Source organism: Tamandua tetradactyla, chromosome 22 (assembly GCF_023851605.1).
Source record: "Tamandua tetradactyla isolate mTamTet1 chromosome 22, mTamTet1.pri, whole genome shotgun sequence".
NCBI lineage: Eukaryota > Metazoa > Chordata > Mammalia > Pilosa > Myrmecophagidae > Tamandua > Tamandua tetradactyla.
Window position 1 is genome coordinate 29,032,454 of NC_135348.1, and position 27,882 is coordinate 29,060,335.

Consider the following 27,882-nt stretch of genomic DNA (forward strand, 5'->3'; position numbering starts at 1 on the left):
TGGTTCCACTGTAAGGAGCTTGTTCTCTCGTGGGAAACCATATAGAAAACTATTCTTTATAATCTGAGGCTTAATAAAATCAGTATTGTGAGAATGAGGAGGCAGGGAAAGCTATTAGCTTTTCTGATGAGAGGAAGTTCTCATTTCATGTGAATCTTTTCATTTGGGAAGCAAAGGTTTTTCTGATTGAGAAGTCTTCATTACACCTTCTCTTTCCTTACCTCCCAGTTCAAATCATGTAGTTCTACCTCCAAAATATATCTGAACTCTACCCCTTTCTTTCCATCTTTATTACTACTAGCCCAGACCAAACAGTAATTAATTCTCTCATCCATCAAAAACCAAGAACAACAATAATAATAACAAATCTAACATTTAATGTCTCCTTACTGTATTACCAGGAATAGCTCTTAGGGCTTTATATATCAACGTATATAATGAGTCTGAACAACTGTAGGTTGAATAACTGTTCTAACGTTAGGCAGATATTTAAGTGGTGGAGCAGGGATTTAAGCCCACGCAAGTGCGTGAGACTCCAGAGCCCAAGTCTCAAGCACTGTACTCTAATGAATTCCATCATACCGTGTACACACTGTAGCGGCTGTGCTGCTCTTCCATTAATCCGGACTCTCTACCTTCAGAAATCGCTTTCCATTTTTCAGTGTCAAACCCCTGGTCATCCTTTAGCTCTCAGTTTAAATGTTACTTTCTAGGAGAGGATGGGGGCAGGTGGGGAGGCATTAGCCAATGCTCTTCAGTCTCAATTAGGATTGCCCCATTAGGTTCTATCATAGCCCACATTCTTTTCTTTTTTCTTAGCACCTATAATTTGTGATACAATAAACTCTAACCATAAGCTGGTAAATACATTCCAGAAAATTCAGGTCACATAAAATGTGGCATTATTGTAAGCTTAATGTCGTGACTCGGGTCAGTCTGCATGAAGGGAAAGCCATGTGTGTGGAAGGGATTCAATGGTTCAGACCAAGAGCTCCAAACCAGTCTAAGGTCGCTTTTGGTTTGGTGCCCCCTGGTGGTAGTTATACGCCCCTGTGACTGCTGTTTGAGGATCAGGTAGAAGATGAGCACCAACTACACGAATTCATCTACTACATTTATATTTGTTTTTGCTTACTGTTTTCATACTATGCTCCATAAAGTCAGACACTATATTTGTTGTGTTTACTGGTGTTTATCAGAGCCAAGCACATAGTAGGCTTTCAATAAAGTATTTTTTGAATTAATGAATGATTGAGAATGCAACATGAACTAGAACAGAGTGCCATGAGGTTTAAATTTGTTTGGAGACCAACAAGCAGTGTAGCTTAACTAGAGTTATGCTTTCTAGAGGGGTATGATTGAGAGACAAGTCTAGAAAGGTACACTGGGGCCAAATTATAGTGGCCCGTGAATAAAATACTGAGAAGCTGTGAGAAACATCTGGGAAGATGAGAAGTAGAAAGAGATATTGTTTTAAAAATCTATAGCATACTAAAATGATAGAAATAGAATGTATAGCTTTCAAAATACTGAGCTGGGGGTGGGTTAGGGAATAACCTAAACTTGATAAACCTTACAAAAGGCAAGAAAGGAGGGGAAAAAAGCATGGAAGTAGAAATTGTAAATTAAAATAGTAGAAATAAGTCCAAAAACATCAAAGTTATATTAAGATCACCTATTGTTATCTTAACACAAAAGTCTGTGTTATTTAGAGCATATATACAAGTAAAGCAAAATTAAATAGAATGGAAAAATATATTCATCTGGATAATACTAACAAAAGAAAACTGGTATGATCGTGGAATTTAGAGTGAAAATCTTTAATTGGGACAAAGAGAGACTTTCAAACTGTGGTAAAGAAATTATCTATCCTGAAAGTGCAATCATCATAAACTTTTATGCATCTAACAACACAGCCCTGAACTACCATTTAAAGTAAAAACTGTCAGGATTGCAAGAAGAAATGGATATGTCTATAACAGTAGTGGGGCTTTAACACACTTTTGTCAAAAATGAAAAATCAATCAGCTGCAACATTCAAAAGGTCATAAAAAAATTCACCTGCAGTATTAAAAAACTTTATAATAAACTGGAGGTATATAGAACAGGGCGCCTAATTGAATAAAATAGAACCTTGTATTTTTTTTTCAGTAATGTCTATATTATTTTTTTTTTGGTTCATGGTTTTGGAATTGAACCAAGATGTTCTAGTTTGCTAGCTGCTGGAATGCAATATACCAGAAATGAAACAGCTTTTAAAAAGGGGAATTTAATAAGTTGCTGGTTTATGGTTCTAAGACCAGGAAAATATCCAAATTAAGGCACCAAGAAGAGGTTACCTTCACTCTAGAAAGGCCAGTGGGTTCAGCATTTCTCTCTACTGGGAAGGCACGTGGTGAGTGTGGTGACAGTCTGCTAGCTTTCTCTCCCAGCTTCTTGTTTTATGAAACTCCTGCAGGGATGTTCTCCTTCTTCATCTCCAAAGGTTTCTGGCTGTTGGACTCTGTGGTTTCTTGGCCTCGTGGCTCTGCTTGGCTCTGCTGTGGCTTTCTCGTGGCTCTAAAAAAGGGACTCTCTCCAAAAATGTTTCCTCTTTTAGAGGATTATTGGGTGGAGTCACAACTCCTTGGAAGCTATCTGATCAAAAGTTACCATGCACAATTGGGTGGGTCACATCTCCATGGGAACAATCAGAATGCTCTCAGCCAGAAATATTGAATGAGGAGTAAAGGACATGACTTTTCTGGGGTCCACCACCGATCAAGTCAGCATACCAGATCTCCCACATGGAAGGCAAGCATTCTACCGTTGAACCACTCGTGCACCCTACATCATTTTTAAACGATGTACTGTGCCATAAAGGGATCTCAACAGTGTCTAGAAAGTCACCACCATACAAAATATATTACTTGATTATAATGCAATATAATTAAAAATCAACATTGAAAACACAATAAAAATACTTCTTAATATTGGAATCTAAAAACTCACTTTAATAGATCAAAGGAAATAAAAATTATAAAATTTTTACAGCAAATAATGAAAATACTGACTATCAAAACTTGATATGTGGCTTAAAGAAATTAGACAAGAAAAAGAAATACAAGGCATCAGAATTAGAAAGGAAGAAGTAAAATTCTCACTGTTTGCAGATAATATGATACTATATGTCAAAAACCCCCAAAAATCCACAGCAAAACTACTAGCGCTAATTAAATGAGTATAGCAAAGTAGCAGGTTACAAGATCAACACTCAAAAATCTTTAGTGTTTCTATACACTAGTAATGAACAATCTGAGGGGGAAATAAAAAAATTCTGTTTGCAATTGCAATCAAAAGAATGAAATATTTAGGAATAAATTTAACTAAGGATACAAAAGACCTGTACAAAGAAAACCACAAGAAATTGCTGAAAGAAATCACAGAAGACCTAAATAAGTGGAAGGGCATACTGTGTTCATGGATTGGAAGACTAGATATAGTTAAGATGTCAGTTCTAACTAAATTGATTTATAGATTCAATGCAAAACCAATTAAAATCCCAAAAACTTACTTTTCAGATATAGAAAAACCAATAACCAAATTTATTTGGAAAGGCGAGGTGCCTTGTATAACTAAAAGTATCCTGAGAAAGAAAAACGAAGACTGAGGACTCACACACTGACTTTAAGGCGTATTATGAAGCTTTAGTGGTCAAAACAGCATGGTACTGGCATAAAGATAGATATACTGGACCAATGGAATTGAATAGAGTATTCGGATATAGACCCTCTCATCTATGGACAATTGACCTTTGATCAGGCAGTCAAGCCAACTCACCTGGGACAGAACAGTCCCGTCAATAAATGTTGTTTAGAGAACTGGATATCCACATGCAAAAGAGTGAAAGAGGATTTATATCTCACACCCTATGCAAAAATTAACTCAAAATGGATCAAAGGCCTAAACAATAGATCTAAGACCATAAAACTCTTATAAGAAAATGTAGGGAAATGTTTTATAAATCTTATAATAGGATGCCGTTTCCTAGATCTTGCCCCCAAAGGACAAGCATTGAAGAAAGAAATAGATAAATGGGAACTCCTCAAAATTAAGCACTTTTGTGCATCTAAGAACTTTGTCAAGGAAGTAAAAAGACAGCCTACACAATGGGAGGCAATATTTGGAAATGATAAATCAGATAAGGGTCTCTTATCCAGAATATATAAAGAGATTGTTCAACTCAAAAAACAAAAAGATAACCCAATTACAAAATGGGCAAAAGCTTTAAACACACTTCTCAGAAGAGGAAATACAAATGGTCAAAAGACACATGAAAAGATGATCAACTTTCCTGGCTATTAGGGAAATGCAAATCAAAACCACAGTAAGATATCATTTCATACCCACCAGAATGGCCATTATCAATAAAACAGAAAATGACAAGTGCTGGAGAGGATGTGGAGAAAGAGGTGCACTTAATCCACTGTTGGTGGGAATGTAAAATTCCCTGCCCCTGTGGAAGGCAGTTTGGCGGTTCCTCAGGAAGCTAAGTATAGAATTGCCATATGATCCGGCAATACCATTGCTAGGTAGCTACTCAGAGGACATGAGGGCAAGGACACAAACAGACATTTGCACACCAATGTTTATAACAGCATTATTTTACAATTTCCAAGAGATGGAAACAGCCCAAATGTCCATCAAGAGATGAGTGGCTAAACAAGCTGTGATATAAACATGCGATGGAATATTATGCACCTATAAGACAAAATAAAGTTGTGAAGTATATACCAACAAGGATGGACCTTCAGGACATAATGCTGAGTGAGATTAGCCAGAAACAAAAAGACAATTACTGTACTGTCACTGATATGAAATAACTTTAATGAATGAACTTGGGCAATTTCAGCTAAGAACAGAGGTCATCAGGAGATAGAAATAGGTTAGATATTGGGTGATTGGAGCTGAAGGGACACAGATTATGCAACAGGACTGATTGTAAAAATTCAGAAATGGATAGCATAATACTACTTAACTCTAGTACAATAATGTTAGTACACTGAGTGAAGCTGAATGTAAGAATATTAGAGGGAGGAGGGCTGGGAGCACAAATGAAACCAGAAGGAAAGAGATGATAAGGACTGAGATGATATAATCTAGGAATGCCTAGAGTGTACAATGATAGTGACTAAATGTACAAATTAAGAAATGTTTTTGCATGAGGAAGAACAAAGGAATGTCAGTATGGCAGGGTGTTGAAAACAGAGGGTAATACATATTTTAAAACTTTAACTTATGTGTGAGATTAAAGCAAAAAATGTTTATTTGGTACAAAATTAATATTTTGGCTAGTGTGTCTCCTAATATAACTTATATGGACAGTTTAATTGAACACCATAAGTGCATTGAACCTTGAGTAGGACATGAGATTTTGTAGGTTTGTCCAGAGTGATGCCCTGTTAAACCCCAGAGTGATTTGAACAGTGAATAAAAAAGGATTTGCAAAGTCCTCTTGGGGGAATGATGAGAAAGAGGGAAAATTCAGCTTCCCCATTTAGAGAAGACCTGATATTCTCGCAGCAGAGAGGACAAAAAAATCAATAGGCCAAACCCTCAACTTGGGGTTTGTTCATATGAAACTTATCCTCGCAAAGGATAGGCTAAGCCTACTTAAGATCAGGCCTAAGAGTCACCTCCAGAGAACCTCTCTTGTTGCTCAGATGTGATCTGTCTCTCAGCCAACATGGCATGCAAGCTTACTACCCTCCTGCCCTCTATGTGGGACGTGACTCCCAGGAGTGTGAACCTCCTTGGCAACGTGGGACAGAAATCCTAGAATGAGCAGGGACTCAGCATCAAGGGATTAAGAAAACCTTCTCGACTTAAAGGAGAGAGAAATGAGACAAAATAAAGTGTCAGTGGCAGAGAGATTCCAAAAAGAGTCGAGAGGTTATCCTGGGGGTTATTCTTAACGCATTAAATAGATATCACCTTGTTAGTCAAGATGTAATGGAGAGGCTGGAGGTAACTGCCTGAAAATGTAGAGCTGTGTTCCAGCAGCCATGTTTCTTAAAGATGATTGTATAATGATATAACTTTCACAATGTAACTGTGTGATTGTGAAAACCTTGCTCTGATGCTCCTTTTATCTATGGTATGGACAGATGAATAAAAAATATGGATTAAAAATAAATAAATCATAGGGGGAACAAATGTTAAAGTAAATTGGGTAGAGGGAAATGCTAGTGGTCAATGAGAGGGAGGGGTAAGGGGTATGGTATGTATGAGTTTTTTCTTTTGTCTTTTTATTTCTTTTTCTGGAGTGATGTAAATGTACTCAGAAATGATCATGGTGATGAATATACAACTATGTGTTGATATTGTGAGCCATTGATTGCACACCAAGTATGAATGTTCATACATTAAGAATGTTTGTGTTGTGTGTTGATCGGTTTTATTAATAAAAATTAAACAAAAAACAGGAAAAAACCCCTCAATATATGGTTTAAGCATAATTCAGTGCAAAATTTAATCTCCTTAAATATATTTATTGGAAAATAAGAAAGATTGAATACAGTAAATTCAATACAAATGAATTCAATGCTCAACTCTGGAGGTTGATTAAGTACCAACAGAATAAACCCAAATAAAGTAGAAGAAAAGAAATGATGAAGATAAAGCCAATATTAGTGGAATAGAAAATAAAACAATAATAGATAATTAATAAAGTTAGAAAATAAGATGGATGAACCTATTTAAAGACAGATCAGGAAAATAAGCACTATGAAGAATAAAACTGTGATCAACAGAATAGAATTTAAAGATCATAAGAGAGTGTAATGAACAACCTGTTGTCAAGGAATTTGAAGACATATATAGAAATGGAAATATATATACAATTTATATATTAAAGATATGTAAATTATGACTGATTCAAGAAGAAATGGAAAACCTAAACAAATCAATAGTTATTCAATTTATTTTATCTTGGGTCTATAGCCCCCTCATATAGACATTCTAATAAAATCCCCCAGACCTAGATATATTACTAAAAATATCGAGGAATACATAACCCCTGATATACTCAAAATGCCATTGAAAATAATAAATGAATGAACGCTTTCCAGCTTATTTTATAGGGCTAGTTTACTTAACCTGCAAACTGTTACAATATAACAACAGAAAATTCCATGCCAAACTCACGTATGTCATTACTACAAATATTCTAAATAAAGAAGAATAAATCTAGCATTGATGGAAAAATTCATACTATGGGGGGGATAAGGGGTGTGGGATGTTTTGGGTTTTTTCTTTTTGGTGTATGTTTCTTGAAGTAATGAAAATGTTCGAAAATTGTGCTGATGAATGCACAACTATGTGATGATAATGTGAGCCATTGATTGTATACTTTGGATTGGTTGTATGGAGTGTGAATTGATCTCAATAAAATTGCATTTAAAAACATGGAATATAAAAAAATTCGTATTGACCTAATACATGCTACAAAGGCAAGGATGCTTAAATATTAGAATTGATTAGTGTAATGCACCACATTAATAGATTAAAGAACAACGACCACATAATCTTGTCAATAAATCCAAAATCATCTGTTAAAATTCAACATCTATTGAAAATAAAGATTCTTAAATCTGGATTGGAACTCGATAAGGGGCCTATATTAAAAATCTATAGCAGATGCATTTAGTGGGGAAAAAATCAGGAATAAAAGCAAGATGTCAGCTATCATCTTTACTAATTAGCATTATTACTAGGAGTCCTAGCTAATATGGTAAAACAACACAGAGAAATAAAGGTTATGAAGATCAGAAGGGAAGAAACAAAATTACTTGTTGATGGTTTAACACAATGTTAGAAAGTATGAAGATTATCAAAACTTCTAAGAGGGTCCAACAGCATTGTTGCATCCAAGAACACTAATCAATTAGAAAATGAAACAAAAAGGGCCCATTCATAATACCCACAAAACCTTAGTTAGGTATTTAGGAATAAATTTATTGAGCTCTTTTGAGGTAGGAACATAAATTAATGGAGAGATACCAGCTTACTCAAGAGGAAATAGAAGGCCTAAATATACCCAAACCACTCAGTTCCTTTAATCTGTAACCCACAAACACGCGTTGAAAATTCAGTATATAAAGCTGTTAATTCTTCTCCAATTAATCTATAAATTCGGTTCAGTTCCAGTCAAAATCCCGAGGGGATTTATTTTTGGTGGAATTTGACACTTTTTCTTAGCTTTAATAATAGTCTAAAGATTCAAAAATAGTCTAGACAAAGTTCTGTAAAAGAAGAAAGTTGGGTCCTTGCCCTCCTAGACATAAAGAGTGAGCCTAAAGCTATAGAAATATATAAAATGTGTTATTGGGTGACAGCTAGTTTAGCAGAGTGGAGGAGAGAGGCCAGAAACAGAACTGTGCTTTTATTTATATTTGGTATAATAGATGTGCATTTATAAGTCCATGGGAAAGAATGGGCTATTCAATACATCATGTTAGGATAACTGGCTTTTTATATGAAAAATAATTAGATCTTTATTTCATACCCTTCCTCTTGTTTTCTTAATGGATTTATTCCTCTTTATCATTGTGTAACAAACCCCTTTCTCTTCCTCCCTAATAACCATCAAATTTAATTTAATGTGTATTTTTTTAGTGTGTTTTAGCAAAATTGTGTATATGTAAAATGCAAAAATGCTATTATGTATCTTTTTCTTCCTTTATTTATGTATTTATTTTTAGTAAGCACTGTTCTTTATATTGGTGCATAGTACATTGTATAACTAATCCCTTGCTTCTAACTGCCACACAATACTCCATGGTGTACATCCATCACACTTTAATTTTTCCACTTGCCCAGTGGTGGATGTCTGATCATTCCCTGCTTTATCAGCTATTGCTGCATAACAGTCTGCTCTAGAATATACTGGCTTAAAGCAACAACCAATTATGTCTCCTGAGCCTATGAGCTAGCCATGTGGTTCTGCTGATCTGGGCTGGGTTTTTCCCTGAATTTGTGGTTATCTGGTGGATCATTTGGGAGCTGACTGGTCTAGGTGTGCTTCAGCTGGGACAACTCGGCCCTACTCCTCTCTTCTTTCCAGTCATCTTGTTTCTTTTTCTTTTCTTATGATGATGGTCAACAACTTCTCCAGGATTATGTTAAGGAGTAGTGATAGTAAAGGGCAATCCTATTTCGTTCTTAACCTTGAAGGGAGTTCATCTGAATTTCAACTTGAAGTTTGTTTGCTGTGGGTTTTGGTATGTAATGTGTACCAAGTTAAGAAAGTTCTCTTCTGTTCCTTTGATTTTGTTTTTGTGTTGGTTATACGTAAGTATGAAATCCTATCTAAAGCATTTTTCACATTCTTTGATAATGTAATGATTTTTCTCCTTTAATAAGGTGATCAGTTTATTGATGTATTCTCAGACATTGAAGAGTGTTCTTTTTTTTGCAGTGAAGATAAATTTTGTTCATCATTGTGTTTTGTTTTCCCATTAGTTAAGGGCCTTTGCATCTATATTCATAAATGAATGGAACTGTTATTTTCCTGTTCTATTGTCCTCATCTGGTTTTGGGATCAAGATTACACAAGGCTTATAAAATAATCCAGGTAGCTTTCACTTACTTTTCTTTTTTATATTCTGGACCAACTTATATAAAATCAGAATTAATTTTTAAATTTGGTAGAATTTGTCTAAAAAAGATTTCCAAGCCTGGAATTTTGTATATTTGTATGTGTGGAAGGCAGATTTTGGGGCTACACTTTTTTTTTGGATGATGTTATATATATATATTTTAATTTAACTTTTTTTATTGTTTATGACATCTGTACAAAGCAAAGAAAGAAAAAAGCATTAGTTTTCAAAGCACTCTTCAACAGTAGTTACAGGACAGATCCCAGAGTTTGCCATGGGCCACCATACCATCTTCTCAGATTTTTCCTTCTAGCTGCTCCAGAACATTGGAGGCTAGAAGAAATAAATATTATTTTATCATCACAATCGACTTTTTTTTTTGTAAAAAATAATGTATATGCAAAACAATAAATTTCAAAGCACACCGCAACAATTAGTTATAGAACAGATTTCAGAGTTTGATATGGGTTACAATTCCTCAGTTTTAGGTTTTCACTTCTAGCTACTCTATGATACTGAAGACTAAAAGAAATATCAATATAATGATTCAGCAATCATACTCATTTGTTAAACCTGATCTTCTCTGTATAACTCCACCATCACCTTTGATCTTTCTATCCCACTCTTTAAGGGTATTTGGGCTATACCCATTCTGACTTTTTCATGTTGGAAGGGTCTGTCAATAATATGGGTTAGGGAGATGGAACTAACTGACGTTCTGGAGAGGCTGGGCCCTCTAGGTTTCAGAACTTATCTGGTCCAGGAACCCTCTAGAGGTTATAGATTTCTGGAAATTTACACTAGTGCATGGAACCTTTGTAGAATCTTATATATTGCTCTAGGTTTTCTTTAGGATTGGCTGGAATGGTTTTGGTTGGGATTTGGCAAGTTATGATAAGTGGCAATGTCTAACTGAAGCTTGCATAAGAGTGAACTCCAGAGTAGCCTTCGACTCTAGTTGAACTCTCTCAGCCACTGATATCTTATTTGTTGCACTTCTTTCCCCCCTTTTGGTGAAGATGGCATTGTTGATCTAACAGTGCCAGGGCCACACTCATCCCTGGGGGTCATCTTCCATGCCACCAGGGAGATATTCACCCCTGGATGTCATGTCCCACATAGGGGAAGGACAATGATTCCACTTGCAGAGTTGGGCTTAGAGAGAGTGAGGCCACATCTGAGCAACAAAAGAGGTCCTCCAGAAGTAACTCTTAGGCATGCCTATAGGTAGGCTGAGCTTCTCTGCTACATACACAAGCTTCACAAGAGCAAGCCTCAAGATCAAGGGCTTGGCCTATTGATTTGGGTGTCCCTAATGTTTGACTAAACTTTACCATCAGGGGTTTCCCTCGTGGTAAAGTTTAGTAGGTCCATATTTTTCCTCCCAACCGTCAAGGGACTTTGCCAATACTTTTTTATTATGTGCTTAATATATTCTAGAAGGTATCCAGGCATTACATTAAGCTATACAGGATTAAAGGCCCTCATTCTTATTCTGGGATCCCTGTGTTTCAGTTGTTCAAATGAGCTATACAGATGGGTTGAGTTAGATTATGTGCTACAGAAAATTTAGGTTCCAGACAAAATAAACCTTTCTTCCTTTGGTCTCAAAGAGTAGGTACAGTTCTAAAATATAAGCAATGTCTTCCTTACCCCTGTGTTCTGAGTTACTTAAATCCTGACCTGATCGGCTTTGTTCTTATCTCTAAATGCCAGGCTATACATACATAAAAGAGCCTCTCAAAATCCAGAAATGATAATTATTATGCCAAACTAATTGTGACTGGTATAAGAGCTTGCAATCTGGGCCCTGTTTTCTTATAAGCATTTTATTTTCTAAATGAGACCATACATTAATTGCTCTTTTGTTTCTGGTTTATTTTGCCTCACCAAATGTCCCACGGTGTTGCATGTGGGGCTACATTTTAATTTCTTTACTGCTTACTTTTCTGTTTAATATTTTTTCTTCCTGTGTCTGTTGGGAATTTTATATATTTCTAGGAATTTATAGAATTCATCTAGATTTCAACTTTTTTAGCATATAATTGTTCATAATTCTAATTCATTATTTTAAAAATATATCTATTGTAGATGTGGTTATTCCCCCTTTTGTGCCTGTTTTATATGAACCTTCTTTTCCTGAGGTTCTATATGTTTAATTTTAATTCCTGAGGTCTATCTGTTTAATTTTTTCAAAATCACTTTTTGGTTTTGTTGACCTCTGCTTTTTTTTTCTTTTTTTACATGGGCAGACACTGGGAATTGAACCTGTGTCTCTGGCATGGCAGGCGAGAACTCCGCCTGCTGAGCCGTCGTGGCCCGCCCAACCTCTGCTTTTAAAATTATTGTTCTCTCATGTTTTTCTGCCCTTTGGGCTTACCATGTTACTTTTTTATTCTGTCTGTTATCATCTTCATGAATTGAATGCTTAACTTGTTTATTTTTAAACCTTTTCATTTCCTGACTGCTTCATAGTTTTTCAACTGTATTGAACCATAGTTTGACATGTTATAATTTTATTGTCACTCATTTATAAATATTTCTAATTTTTTATGATTTCCTTTTTATTCCAAGGATTATTTAACAATACAAAGGAAAACATGTATTAATTTGACTACATCAAAATTGAAAATTTTTGTAGGACAAAAGATACTATAGACCAATCAACTTAAAAGTCAAGCAGCAAGCTGGCAGAAAATATCTGTAACATATATCTGAAGTATTTTCTAGAATATTTTAATAACTTCTACAAATCAATGAGATAAAAAATGCCTTAGGAAAATGGCAAATGATATGATCAGGCAGTTTATAGAGAGGAAACCTTAATGGCTAATAAACATATGAAAAATTGTTTATTCTCCATACTTATCAAGTACATACGAATTTATACAATAGCAAAATATTTTTGACACTAACAGATGGCAAAAGCTTTCTGTCTGCCTATATTTTCTGATGAAAACAATGTAGGGAAAATAGGAACTCTTAATACATTGCCTGGAGGATTTTAGACTTGCTTAGTCACTTTAGAGAGTAACATAAAAAAATTTAAAATGTACCTGTTCTATTACATAGGATTCTGTTTTTAGTTATAGATTGTGGAGAGACTAGGACACATGCTTTGAGAAAACATAGATAATTTTTTTGCCACATTGTTTATAAAAGTGAAAAATGGAAACAGCTTGATTTGCCTGCCAGTAGATAACCTGACAAAATAAAATGGGGTAAATCCATGCACTGAAATACTTTGTAGCATTTAAAAAGCATAAGCTGTATTTACATGTACCATCTGGATAGCGTGTAGCTTTTTTTTTTTTTTTATGTTAGGGATATTTATTTTATTTTATTTTTTAACTTTTTATTAATTAAAAAAATTAACAAACAAAACATTAAGATATCATTCCGTTCTATATATACAATCAGTAATTCTTAATATCATCACATAGTTGCATATTCATCATTTCTTAGAACATTTGCATCGATTTAGAAAAAGACATAAAAAGACAACAGAAAAAGAAATAAAATGTTAACAGAGAAAAAAAAGATTATACATACCATATCCCTTACCCCTCGCTTTCATTCACCACTAGCATTTCAAACTAAATTTATTTTAACATTTGTTCCCCCTATTATTTATTTTTATTCCATATGTTCTACTCTTCTGTTGATATAATATATAGCGTGTAACTTTTGAATGAAAAATTATGTAGTATAATGCGATTTATGTTACCAAAGCATGCAAAATGCTACTATATCACTAAAGATACCTATGTGCTTACATGCATACACTTATAAGTATATTATACACATGAATATACACATATACATAATATATAAAAAGTGGACTGGAAGAATATACACCAAACTCGTAATAGTGGTTTCTCTGGAGAAATACAATGGTGAATGGGAATGGATGGTATTCAAAGAACATGTTATTGTCGACTATAATGTATTATTTCTTAAAAGAAAAAAAAAACCTTAAAGCATAAATGACAAAATGTTAACAGTTGTTGGTTCTGGATGGTGGAAACATGGCTATTTGTAATATTATTTTTGTAATTTTCTGTATGTTTTAAATCCCCTAAAAAATTTTATGACATGAGATCACCTGAGAAGATGGTGATGTTATTGATAGAAGAAATGAAGGAAGAGACCTTAAGGTACCTTTGGGTCATGTAAATCGAGATGTTTAACATACCATTGGAAATTAGGACCTGGAGCCTTTAAATTAACTAATAAATAAATAAATAAATAAATAAATAAGATGGAGACTGGAGACACTGACTTCAGAATCAGTATACAGATAATATGAAAGGCCTGGGGGTGAATGTTTAATACCATTGAGGAAAGAATGGAGAATAAAAAGAGATCGTGGCCAAGGATCATACCTTGGGAGAATAGTTAAAATGAAGAGTTATGTAGAAGTGGGTGAAGGCAATTGAAAAGAAGCAAATAGGAAAAACAACAAAACCAGGTAGCTTACTACCATGAAAATAAAATGAAGGGAAAGATTTCAATAAGAAGTGGTCAATAATATAATTTGTTTGGAGAGGCAGAGACAGAAGAAGACTAAGAGGAGATCCCTAGGTTTGACAGTTAAAAGCTCTGTGTTGATTTCCCAGTCAAATAACATTAATGGAGAAGATTCCCCTCCCCTTTTATTCTTACCCATAATTATTTTTAAAACTTAAATCCTAATGCCCTTTCTTTGCACTAGAATCTAGCATAAAGCACTGTTTGATAGAACATACAATTAAATACTTGGTTTTAAAAGTATAATATCTAAAAAAAGAAAAAACAAACAAAAGTATAATATTTAATTCATGGTGGTCAGGGAAAAGAGATCATGACGTTCAAGTCCTTTATTTTTGGAAAACCTCTGAGTGATGTGATATGGAGGTTCCTTTCCAACCACAACTTTTTATGATTTTATATACCAGATGAAGGGAAAATACAAATGAAATTACCAGGTTAATCTAAAAATAAAAATATTTAAAACGTATATGCTATTGTGAACAAAGTTGTATGTTAGGGTGCCCAGGAGATCCATGGTAGAATGCTCACCTTCCATGCGGGAGACCTAGGTTCAATTCTCAGACCATGCACCAAAAGAAAAAAAAATTTTTGCGTGTGTATTTATCTTATTGTATTTTAATTATATGCATATATATTTTTATTATATTTCTCAAGAATTTTTTCATCTTGTTTATTACAGGATCATAAAGTCATTCACAAAGCACCACTGAACATTTTGTGGCCATTGGCATAAAAATTAAATTTTATAAAAAGTCTAAGGGTATCTAATTATTTTTGGTTATATTAGACTTTAATTATAATGATTGTATTAAGACTTGTTTTTGAAATGCAGAGATTAGAGATAAAAAAGTTGATTCCAGACTACAATTAACAAATGAAAAGAATTACTCAGGATTCTATAGGTCATTTATAAACCGTTATTCTTTTCTGATTTTCTTCCAAGCTGTGAAATGCTGTGACAAGTTGAGAGTTTAAATCCTCCCTTCCCCTTGTGTTAATTATCTATTATTGCTGCATAACAAATGAGCAGCTCAAAATAACCCGTTTAATACCTCACACAGTTTTTGGATAAAGGTGGCTTAGCTAGATGGTTCTATCTCAGGGTCTTTCATGATGTTACAGTCTGTCAGCCAGGACTGCAGTTGACTGAAGGCTTGATCCCTTCCCTGACTGAAGGACTGGAGGGACTGTCTCCAACAGAACTCAGGCACATGGCTGTTGGCATTATGCCATATTTCCTTGCCACATGGGCGTCTCCATAGTGGCTTGAGTGTACTCATGACATCGTAGTTGACTTCCTTCACAAGCGAGTGACCCGAGAGGAAGAGAGCAAGCAGGACGCCACTCTTTTATGACGTGGTTTCTGAAGTTGCACACCATCACTTCAGCTTCATTCTATTTGTTAGAAGTCAGTAAGTCCAGCCCATATACTCACAGGGACAGGAGATTTAGGCTCCACTTCTTGAAGAGAGGAATACAAAGAATTTATGTACAAGAAAAATCTAAACATACTAAATACATCATAATAGATAAGCAAGCATTGCTACTTTGCAGTTTAAAGAGTGTGAGAGTAAGGGCACTGGAGTCGGGATGTTTGGGTCCTAGTCTTGCCCCTCATTAAGTATATGACCCTGTGCAAGGAACTTTAGATTCCTCAACTATTAAATGAACATCATAGTGATACTTATCTCATAAGAATATACAGAGGAATAAGTGAAAAAAATGAAGATAAATTGTTTTGCATAGTACTTATTTGGAAAGCACTCAAAGCAAATTAGCTCTGTTAATATTAACAATTATTTTTTCTGCAGGGATACAGCAACAATTTTGATACAGGGGATACCTTTCTGTAATATGAAGCAGAACATGAATTTGTTCTGTGTCTACTATGCTAGTCTACCTGTTCTTGCTCAATTTTTGAGGATTTGAGAAATGCAGATAAGCGTGTATCTATCATCCATCCATCCAACCATTTACACACACACATACCCATAGTGTGTGTCACATATGTTTAGGTCATATTGTGTGGAAAAAATACATATGTACTTAAATCCTTCCATAGTTATTTTATGAATATTTTCCCATGTTATTAAAAATGCTTCTAACACATTATTTTTAAAAGAACAAGCCACTGGATATCTTTATTATTTACTCAGGCTAGGTCCCCAAATGAAATTTCTGTGTCATAAAATGTGCACCTCTTGATATATAATACCAGATTGCTTTCCTAAAAGTTTGTGCCAATTTATATTTGCAGCAGCAGCAGCCAACCTTTACTTGCTATTCCCAGTATAGTATTATTAGTCTCTAAAAAGTATTGGTGACATTTGAAAGCCTAGTTATAGTAGCAAGGCAGAACTGAATTTACAGCAGCAAAGCAGAATTACATTTAAAGCCCGGGAAATTATATTTATACAAGAACTTCGAATATATAGAATATTTTCCAGCCTTTCTACATTAATTTCTTTATATATTGTGTGTATAACATATAATAACTGTTGTCTTCTGTTCTCTGTTTCCTTAATGATTCTGTTTTTTTTGGAGCTTAAAATTTAGGGTTGACATACATTTATATATACATAATTAGAATTTACAGAGAGAAAAACACACACCAAATACACTATTCACTACTTAAGATACATTGCAAGAAGCAAATAGCCAGGTAAAAGTTACGGATCAGGCTCCAAGCTAACACTTTTCCATACTAAGAGGAGTACTCCTTCTTAAGCCAAATTGACTTGTCATCTCAAGAAAAAACAAACCTTTGGCTTAAGTTACTCATTTCCCTTTTAAACAGAATAGTGCAAAACTACCAATAGGAGTGGACATTCAGATTTACTATCAGTTTCAGTTATCTGCCTAAAGCCAGCAGTTACCCCTTCGTGTTCCTTGTCATCCCCCACCTGGGTAGGTCTCATTTTAAGATGATGCCTATCAATGGATGATGCCTTATTTTAAATTGATTATAATAAATAAAGGCTACAAGTCAAATAGCTTATTTTTTCCAATTCATGGCAGGTTACCTAATCCAGGAAAGATACTTGGTTTAGGGGAATTGTATTTTGGAAATGGCAGGTAGATTGGAGGGATGTTGAGAGGGTGAGGATAGTGGTAGGGTTAGGGGAAAAGAACGAGAATAAATGGATGTGAGAAGAAATGAGAAAGAATAGTCATGGATTGTGTAAATCTCATTTGATTCTGCACGGAGTTTGGGCAAACTTTTTGAAATGATACTAAATATTACCGCTGGAATATTTGTTTTCTCAAGATTATCAGCACAATTAATTCAGAGCATAAAAATTGTCACTTTAATTGTCTATTACTTTAAATTGGTAATAGCCGTGTTTGTGTTTAATGCAGCAGCGCGCTTACTCTGTGGGAGACAGGGCTTTACATAAATTTTGTGTAGAAGCAAATTTAGGACAACATTTTGTGTCAAATATTTTTATATTATAGAATTCTGAAACCAGGGGAACTTTTTTCTGTTTAAACGAAGCCTCAGTTTGCATCTTTCTGTTGGTTTGATTTCCTGTATTTTCAGTTTGTAGTCATTAAGTGGCAATTTATTTCCCTCTTTGATTGCATCTTAATACGTAGTTTATTTGTAATAAGGTTGGTGTCTATATTTAAAAACACTTTTTTTTGAAGTGGTCGGTGATATAAATGTTTGAAATGAAGCAAACAGAAATGAAAGGGTACAGGAATTTCATGACTAATTTCCCAGAGGCTGGTGTGTTCGACTCTTGACCAAATAACCTGTTTACTGTGCTCTCTGATACTCCTGCAAAGGGAAAAGGATGAAGTCGGTCTCTGAAAGTAGCTGGAAGCTCCTTTCCTAGTAAAGCTTTTAGAGTATCTTCTAGGTTCACTTGAAAAGTGCTGCTCTTTCAAGTGAATGGGTTACGTGTTACGTAAGCTTTGATAAGGCCACAACAAGTTAAATAGCCACCTTTATTTGCAGTTGCGGGACCAGGTATCAGAGCTCTTCCTGGAAGAAAATTTGATTAATGGCTCTTTTCCATAGCGGGGGACTAATGCAGACTTTTCTTCCGCAGAGCGTGAAATGTGCCTCTTCCTGCCGAGAGGCCGTGTCCAAGCCGCGGCTCCTGGGGCGGTTTCCCAGCCTCAGGTGTCTCTTCTCGCCGGGAGCGGCGAGCGCTCTCCGGCACGGGCGTCCGGGACTTCCTGTCTGGGCGCGGGGCGGAAGGATCGCGTTGCCAGTCGGAGACAGGCCGTCGCTGCCGCCGCCGCCCCTGCCGTTAGGTGGTGGGGTTTCTCAGCCCGGCGGCGGGAGGCGGGCCGGACTCGGCTTCCTGTCGGAGGACGCGCAAGGATCCGGGCGTGTGAGTGTGTGCGAGTGCGTGAGTGTGTCGGAAGCACGGCGTGTGTCTCCGGCCGCGGGTTCCGCCTCCTCCCCAGCCGCCGCTGCTCACGGTGTAAGTCAATGTGAAGCAGCAGCTCCAGCCCCGGGATAAACATGGCGACGTCTCTGCATGAGGGACCCACGAACCAGCTGGATCTGCTCATCCGGGCCGGTAAGGGCCGGGGAACTTTTCTCCTGTGCATCGGTGCAGCAGAAGAGGGGGTGCACGGAAGGCGGGGTGACTGCCTTGTAGCGGTCAGTGCAGGGGTGTCTCTACCTCAGTCACTGGGGCGGCCAGTGGAGGGGGGGTAGTGAACGAAGTAATGGAGGCGACGAATCAGGAAGTGATCACCTTGGAGAATAACCTGCCTCGAATCTGGCGCTGTCGCTTCAGGGTGGGTTCGGCCAGCAGCGGCAGCAGCTGCCGGGCAGAGCGCTGGCAGCGGGCGCTAGAGAACCGAGCCGCAGTGAAGTTGGGGACTCAGGGGCGGACGAGTTGTGCGCTTCACCCCAGTTGCTGAGGAACCAGGAAGTGAGTGAGGCTGTTGTCTCTCGGCTGCGCCTGCCACGCTGTCTGGCCGGAGAGGCCGCTCCTGCCCGTGTCGGGGGCGGCGGGCTTCTCCGGTGAACGCTGACCGCCCCCGCCGGGTTCTCCCTTCAGGCTTGGTCCACAGATCCATGACTTCCGCGTGGACGAGGCAGCCCGGGCGATGGCCGGTGCACCGATTCCCGCCCCCCGCCCACACGCTTTGACCCTTTTCCTCACGTCCCCACCTTACGCAGTCCCCGGAGTAACGGTTCTGGAAAGGTCGCTCCGTGTTGAGTACCGGGGACGTGTTTCTCTCAGGGGCCCGCCTCCCTTGCCTCATTTAATGGGTGACTGACTGATTGCAGGTACTAGATCTATGCCCCTTCCCTCCTATGCTGTTTTTTTTAAGGGGGTGAGTGGGGGAAAGACATGGAATATCGTTTGTACCCCTGACCTGGAACTATGGGGTGTTAGAGAAGAACGTTTATTTTTGTAAACAGCGGCTGAATGTGAAGGAGTGGGGCGGGCGGGAGGGAGTCATGGCCCTAGGGAAGTCTCAGCACGGAATTGTCCCCATTTCCCCTCCCCCCCAAACCTCCCACCATAGCGGAAGCGCTGGGGAGAGGACAGAACGGACGGGATTGACAGGCCTCTGATTCCAATCTGCTCTTTGAGATACTCCAAATAAGAACGTTGCTTTCTGGGGGCGGGACTACAGAATCGCGCTGGGCCAATGAAGATTGGGCGGGAGTGTAGCTGACAATGTACGCATGGAATTGGAGGGAAGAGGAGTGTAAACACGGAAGTGGCCGCAGGAGTGGGGGATGTGCAGCGCGACTGCTGCAGCGGAAGGGCACGGACTTAAGTTACATAGAAAAAGAGGCTTTACTTTATAGTAGCTAGCGCCGTAAGGGCCCTGAATTGTAGCAGTGCTTGCGTACTATTTACTTACTGTAATAGTAAGCATAGATGTTACTTTCCGCGGCTCCTATTTAATTATCGCCATCAGTGGGAATTGGAAGATGAGAAATGAGCACCGAAAACTAAGGTTGTAAAAAATCTTACCCTGAGTTTTCCATCTGTTTTTAGGTAGGAGGCTTGAAATTGGTAGTTCGGTTGATGAAACTAAGGGATTCAGTTCGATTGGGGAAATCATGAATACATGTTGTGTTTATTTTTACAGAGCAGAAGAATCTTTAACTTCAAATAAAGTTGGGAATAATATATATGGTGTATGTATTGTATGACATGTTACCAGGCTTTTATTCTGTACGTTTCAAAGGTCCCAAAGAAAAGTCACAATTTACCTTGAGTAGTGATTAAACCCCATTTGACAGTTACTTTCTGTTCAGAGAAAGAACTTAAATTTTAGTGAATAAGATGCAGAGCACAGTAAGAACTTGGTTCCTTTTGTATGTCTAGTCCATTGTTAGTTAAGGAATGGGAGTTTTGGGCTTACATTATTGGTTGTAAGGATACTTAGAAATTAACAATATTTAAAACTCCTCCAGTCAGAGGACTTTGAAAAATACAGTAAAAGTAAGAGGGGTTAATTTGCCAATGAAAGATATTTTATAAGCTTTTAGAATTACTAGCAAAATGTGACCTGTATACATTTTACTTGAAGTGGTTTAAGATAGTTCTCAGTTTGAAAGTACAAAAGGTTTATCTCCCTTTAATGAGGGTTTAAAACAAAGTTAATTTTGCAGTTTTCCAGTCCTGCTGCAGTTTCTAGTGTATACAATCCTCAAAGTTTCCCTTTATTATCATTATATCTTGTGAAGAATGCCATTACGGATAATTGTTTTCAGGCTGTTTCTTTAATCATGTTCATGTAGTCTGAAACTACTTTACAAACTCTATTTTAAAAGGAGATTGAGACAAGTTTGCTAATTTACCCAGGGTTAATTCAGTGAATCGAAATTTATGGAGGAAAGGTGGCCTTGAAAATTGAGAATCATTGTTCTAAATTTTTGTTACTGCTAATTTCCAGTGCCATTGGGAAAGGAATGTTTAGTGTAAAATTTTGTACTTGTGAAATGGACAGAATGATAACTTTTTTTGTCACCCTTTATCAGCAAGTGTTAGACATAATTCTTCCTTACAAAGATTTTATTGTCTAATTGAGACATGACAATCTATATAATATATAAATGTAATCAGCTACAGTGATTGCTATAGTTGTTGATTGATACTGAATGATCCATAGTAAAGCACACTTACTAGGGGAGATAAACTTTAAGTTAAATATTGTTAGTATAACCTGTTTCTAAGCAAGTGAAAAGGACTTAATATTACCACTATTATTTTTGCATATTAAGGTATTAGAGAATATATTTTTAATTTTCCTCTTTTAGGAGCTTGAGTATCATCTATCATGTGTGTGCTCTCCTTAGGTAATTATCAACTGTGCTACCAGAGGAGTTAGAATTAAGGACAAAATAAATAGTGCTCATTTATTGCTCAATGAGCTTATTTATTAAAATCACTGTCATTTTAATGTACAGTATATTTTTGTGATAAAGACTTGACATACTTTATAAAACTTTCACTGGTAACATGATGTATGAGAAAGAGCCTTGACCCTGAAGTCAGAGATGAGGATCTATATCTGTCTTTCATTAAACTAGCTGTATACCAGTGAACCTTTTTGAAGCTTCATTTTCTGTTAAGAGGTAGAATTGAATAGTTGATTTCTAATGAGTTTTAAAAGTCTAAAATTATAAATGACTCTGATATATTTAATGGAGAGTGAAGGCTGCTCTTTTTTTTGGATTTTTTTTTTTTTTACATTATACCATATAAGTGAACCTGACTTGTGAGTTCATTATGTGATTGGAAGGTTAATTTAGCCCATCTTTGAAAATATAAATGTGTGCCAAGTTGGAATTTGATTTGAGGCCATGTTGGTAAGTTGAATAAGTCTGTGGTATAATTTATTTAGAAATTTAGGCTCATTTCTAGTATATATAGCTTACAATAACAAAAATTAATGTTTAGCCTTGTTACGTTCATAATATTTATGTGAAATCAAAGTATTGTGTACATATGGTCTGGGCTTTCTGGGAGATTTTCAGTTTAAAAGATTCTTCCTTCTTAAGTATACTTGCCTTGGCTTTTTTCTCTTCCTTTTTTTAAATTTAAGAAATAGGGTTCTATGTGATGATGTTAAGAGTTACTGATTGCATATGTAGAATGGAATGATTTCTAAAAAAAAAGAAATAGGGTTGCCAGAAGATTTGTTCTACTTTAATGCAGTTAAATGGAAAGGAAAGAAGTTTCTGGAAATTTAGTCTAAGTATTTTCACTGACAAAACAAATGTCTAGTTTGTCAATGTTCATTTTAAATTTGAATCTAAAATTTCTAATATACTATAAATAGGAATATATAATATCAATATTGAAAAGTTCATCAAATTGAAAAAATCACATACTTAGCCGTATACGAAAAGATGAACCATATGTCAAAGTAAAGCTGCCAAAATGGCATTAATTTTCGTTTTTCTTTTTTTGTACGGGCAGGCACCTGGAATTGAACCTGGGTCTCTGGCATGGCAGGCCAGATTAATTTTCTTTTGAAACATTTTATTTGAGGATGTTTTTAAGCAGTTAACCTTCAGAATTCATTACAGTATTGGTACTAAAATTTCATATAAAAACTGAGTTAAAGAGTATCATCACAATATGGTCAATCAGGATAACTCCACACAAAGCAATTTCCTTTAGAAATAAATTTGGTTGGTGGAGATGGTCAGGCAAGAGGATATTCTTGAAAATTACTTAAATCCTTCATTCTGTTCATAGCTTAAATGTTCAGATGACTTCAAGGAAATACTTAAAAGCTTAAAAAAAGATATTTTGTATATGTAGGTAAATGGACAAAATACTACTGTTTTATTTATTGAAATGGATTCATATTATTTTTCATCTCCACACTAATGTTTATGTTTAAAAGCTAAGGTTTAGAGAAACTTGAGGATAGAATTTGGTTGTTATTAATTACATTTGATAATAAATTAACAGTTTGTTCCCCAAAAGCAACCCCCAGGGTTGCTGGGGGTCCTGAGAAACTTTCTGGGGGTCTGTGAAGTCAAAACTATTTTCATAATAATAATAATACTAAAATATCATTTGCCTTTTTAGTTTCAGAAGTCTTCAGAGGAGTTTTGAAGAGGTTTTGTGACATATATTACAATAGATTGAATGAAGAAAATATGAGAATCATCTGTTAAACCAAACATAAGAGATTTGCAAAAATGTAAAAGAAGGCCGTACATTAAATATTTTTAGAAAAGTTGTTTTCATAAAAATACTATTTATGCTTATAAGTAGTGTGTTGTTTCTTTAAATGAAGTAATAAATGTCTTACAATTTTTTTCAGTCTTAGTTTCAGATTTGATCTCTAGATAGGCCTTGTCTATTTGCATTCCTCGTTAATTTGAGTGTAAAAGGATTTTGACCAAAAAAGTTTGAGAAAAAGCTGAATTGAAGTTGTGTTTAGGTCTCCATTATTATCATTATGGTAATCACCATTATAGCTATTGAATACTTGGAATCTGGCTGAGAAACTGAATTATTAATTTAAATTCACTTAAATTTAAAAACTGAAGTAAAGGAGGAAATTTCTTTATATTGTTTATGTTTGTATGACCATTTTTGATAATACCAGGTTCAATAAAAGTATTTTATCTTTTTACTTTTTTTTTAAAAATTGACTACTAGAAAATTTAAAATTATACATGTGGCTCAAATTTTTATTGGACAATTCTGGTTAAGATAATTTTAGTTTTCTTTTATACCTTATAATGTAGCTATATTGATTGGAAGGTTAAGGGGCTACTTATTTAAATGGAGTATCACAGACCTTTACCTTTCCCCTCTTGGTATTTCATTTATTTGTGTTCACTTACTATTACTGTTATAGCCCTGGGCATTAGAGGATTGGCTGTGGTAAATCAGGTGCAGTTGTTGAATGAATTATGAGGTTGAATTACCTTGTAATATTACTTTATGTTTTCTAATTTTTTTCCTCTGCTATCAAACTAAATTGCTACCAAATTTATTTTTGACCTGAGAACATTGTTACGAACTAGATCCATTGCCAGCATTCTTTTCTGCAAAGCTGAGAGGTATGCCTCTTGTCAGACTTAATTACCAAGTTTGGTATTTTGTAACAGCTGTTGAATGAGTCTGGAATAGTCTAACATACAAATACCATTTGACAAAAGAAGATTTTTACCAAAGTAAACAAGAACATAATAAGCAAATGGTGTTTTTGGCACTGTGTTTAAAATTTAAATCATTTTTGAAATTTGATGAGATTATGTCTGCGAGAGGATTGACTGGTAACACCAACTAGTAGAGACTAGAAAATGATACCAATCAGATTACTTTAGCTTCATTGTTTATTTTTAAAATGAGTTACTTTTTTCTTCCTATATATTTCATACATAGGTCTAGAAAGATATAAGTAAATCAAGTTTTCAATCAGAGATAAGCAATCTTATTTTTCAGCCCTTCCTTGTTATTTGCCCTCTTTGATTGCCCAGTACTGTTAAATTCATGTTTATTTTCATGAGTGGTTCAAAATTTTTAGTGTAAATTTTATTTGAATTGTTGATCTGAGCAAAACAGTACTGAAAATTTTTTTTAAAACTTGAACTAGAGAAATATTTCTTTAATTTTTATACTCAGATTTACTTCTTGACTTACTATAGAGAGATAGTGCTCACTTCTACAAAATGTGTTAACTACTTAGGAAACTGTCTCGACTACATTATTATAAATTGACCTAAGAGTGGACTCTTAGATTTTATTTGTCTTAATGTGTTTAGCATTCATATTCATATGTTTGAGTTAGTAAATGGAATTAGCTTTCCAAGTTTTTTTGTTTGTTTTTACTGATTGTAAGCATTATAGAGAAGCACTTTGAAAAAGAATACTTATATTTATTGATACTAACTTTCTTAAAGTTGAACGAAAAGGCCTGATTGAATCCTTTGCTTCAGTGAAGCCGCAGATAAGAGAGTAAGCAGGGTCACCTAAAGATAGATTTACTTAGAGGTTTGGCTGCCTCTCTGGAACCATTTAGCTTTGAGCAGATTTCCATAAATGGAAAGAGCAACTGGAGAGACCCAGTACCTTGGTGAGAGTGTGGATGATGTGCAACAGGTGGTAAAACAGTCACTGGATTTTTATAAATGCTCTCCAAAGGACTGTTGGTGTTGAAGGCTGAGGTTTTAGTATTTGGTGAATTTTGAGATTTTTTTAAATTAAAAGTTTTCTGGAAACATTTTTAAATGACTCATGTTTTTATTATATAGAACTTATGAATTTGTAATATGGTTTTATGGAATTTGTATAAAATACTTTTTGTTAGTTCCTTTAGGGGACATCTTGAGTAAAATCTATCAAATTGAAACCTTTACATATTTGTTTGAGAACCTCTTGCCAAGTAGACTATCCAGTATTTTAAGATAGGATGTGAAATTAAGTATAGTTAAAAGTTAATAAGTTTGTGCTTGAATTGCCAATTTTTCTGTAAGGTCAGTGGGTTGTCCTTAGATTCAGTACATAGAAGAAATAGTTGCATGCCTACTGTATGGAACGTCTTATGTTAGGAACTGTAGCAGATATAAAGATGAGTTAAGATAGCCTCCCTGCGACCCAGGAGTTTATAATCTTACAGAATTGATAAAAAGTAATCATCATTTATTGAGTCCTAATCTGTATGCCATTCACTGCGTGAAGTGCTTTGTGCAGATCATTTCACTTAATTCTCACAACTATATAAAGTAAATAGTAGTTGTATTTTGTGAAAGAGTAAGCTGAGGTTTAGGAGAGATGTAAGTTGCTTGCCTAAGGTAGCAGAAATAATAGATGACAGAGCCCAGAACCCAAGATATTGGACTTGAAAACCCAAACCACTGCTGTATACTTTGCTGTTTCACAAGCAGCTTAATTGGCAGGGCATAAAACAAGTGCTAGAAGGGAGATATAAAGGGTAATAGAATTAGAAAAGCCTTTATGAAAGAAAAAACATGGAAACTTGCATGTTGTTATCCAGGCAGTCCTTACTGGAGTGTGTTGACTCAGGGGAGTCTATAAGAGTTGAACTAATTCATTAAATTAAATTAGAAATAAGATGTGTTTCTGACTGATTCTGCTAGCTTCTTACCCCTGGCTAGTGGCAGTACATATAATATATAACTGACCACTTAGGACTGTCCTTTTTTTCTCTCCAAGTTTTTGAAAGTTGATTCAGGGATCAAATTTCAAGTGTCTATCTTAGTTTTCTTTGAATAAGATCCAGAAATTTCCCAGTAATTTCTGATTAATCTCATTGGTTTGAAATCAACATTCATTTTACAAAGTGTTAGCTAACTCACTTGTTTGGGTTTTTAAATTATTTTTGTAAGTAATTTAATATAGACTAATTTATCAGTGACTTACTTAGAATTATCACATGGGAGTGAATTTATGTTTATTTCTTATACAGCAATGTGTTTTAGTTTAGTAATGTGTTTAGTAATGAGTGCAAGTGTATGAAAGTGCATTTTTAACTGAGCAGGACTTATTTTTTCCCCAGTGGAAGCATCAGTTCATAGCAGTAATGCACACTGTACGGATAAGACAATTGAAGCTGCTGAAGCCCTGCTTCATATGGAATCTCCTACCTGCCTGAGGGATTCAAGAAGTCCTGGTATGTGAACAGTTCATTTTAAAATTATTTATATTGCCTAAAAATGAATATATTAGATGAATTTTTTTAATTTTTTTTTAATTGCGGAGGGATTGTTTGTGTTCTCAGAGGTCTTTTTTTTTTTTTTTTTGGCGTATTCAAAGGTCATTTTTATACATAAATAACCTGACAGCAGTATTGATCTTTAAAGCCCCCAATCTTAAATATTTTAAATAATTTTCAAATAAATGATACAGAAAAATGTCCATTATGGACACACAAATGTTTATTAAATTGCTATTTATAATAGGTCTCTTGGGCGGGCCACAGTGGCTCAGCAGGCAAAAATGCTTGCCTGCCATGCCAGAGGACCCGAGTTTGATTCCCGGTGCCTGCCCATGCTAAAAAAAAAATAATAATAAAAATAAATAAATATATTTAATAGGTCTCTTCCCTTAACTGGGTTAATTATAAGTCTTGGTAGTTCCTAACAGCAAGACAGATTGGGGTAGTTGCCCTCATGACCACTTTCAAGCCTTTATTTAGTGATAAATCAGAACCATCCGTAGTGGAGAGAAGAGGTAGTTTTCACCGTTTTCCTCACACTCCCTTCATATTATGATGTTTCCTTTTCTTTTGGTCTGTTTTTTCCTTTAAGACTGCCCTTGACAGTCATTTGTCCAGATTTTTTTTTTACTTTTTTTATTGTATAGTATAACACATATAGAAAGCAAAGAAATAAAAAAGCAATCATTTTCAAAACACTCTTCAACAATTAGTTACAGGACAGATCCCAGAGTTTGTCATGGGCTACCATATGATCCTCTCATATTTTTCCTTCTAGCTGCTCCAGAATATAGAAGCTAGAGAGCTTCAATATTTTTTTATCATCAAAATCGGCTTTTTTTCCTTCTTTTTTTTTTGCGAAAAATACAACCACAATTAGTTGTAGAACAGATTTCAGAGTTTGACATGGGTTACAATTTCACAATTTTAGGTTTTTACTTCTAGCTCCTCTAAAATCCTGGAGACTAAAAGAGATATCAATTTAATGATTCAGCATTCATATTCATTTGTTGAATCCTGTCTTCTTTGTATAATTCCACACTTACCTTTGATCTTTCCATCCCTCTCTTTA

At 35.5% G+C, this 27,882-nt stretch overlaps 2 protein-coding genes across 10 annotated transcripts in view; one reads left to right on the plus strand and one right to left on the minus strand.

Annotated features, from left to right (window-relative positions):
- The window catches only part of ELF2 (E74 like ETS transcription factor 2), a 125,413-nt gene that overhangs the window by 85,286 nt on the left and 12,245 nt on the right, over nt 1-27,882 (plus strand). For 5 of the 9 annotated variants that reach the window (XM_077140004.1, XM_077140006.1, XM_077140009.1 and 2 more), the window contains one exon: nt 26,652-26,765. In XM_077140004.1, the coding sequence (XP_076996119.1) occupies nt 26,652-26,765 (114 nt within the window). Of the gene's footprint in view, nt 1-18,407; nt 18,707-19,196; nt 19,429-19,852; nt 20,112-26,651; nt 26,766-27,882 lie in introns of those variants that run through there. The other 4 variants (XM_077140008.1, XM_077140007.1, XM_077140011.1 and 1 more) reach the window with 4 other exon arrangements.
- Nucleotides 17,586-26,815, minus strand: LOC143666317 (uncharacterized). Its single transcript, XM_077140017.1, has 2 exons — nt 26,652-26,815; nt 17,586-18,706 (listed from the first exon to the last, which is right to left on the minus strand). The coding sequence occupies exon 2, from the start codon at nt 18,696-18,698 to the stop codon at nt 18,297-18,299; it is 402 nt and encodes a 133-aa protein (XP_076996132.1). The 5' UTR covers nt 18,699-18,706; nt 26,652-26,815; the 3' UTR covers nt 17,586-18,296.

What these genes read in the sequence shown, in the direction of transcription:
- LOC143666317 (XM_077140017.1), bottom strand. Translation starts at nt 18,698, where the DNA reads ATGAGCAGATCCAGCTGGTTCGTGGGTCCCTCATGCAGAGACGTCGCC.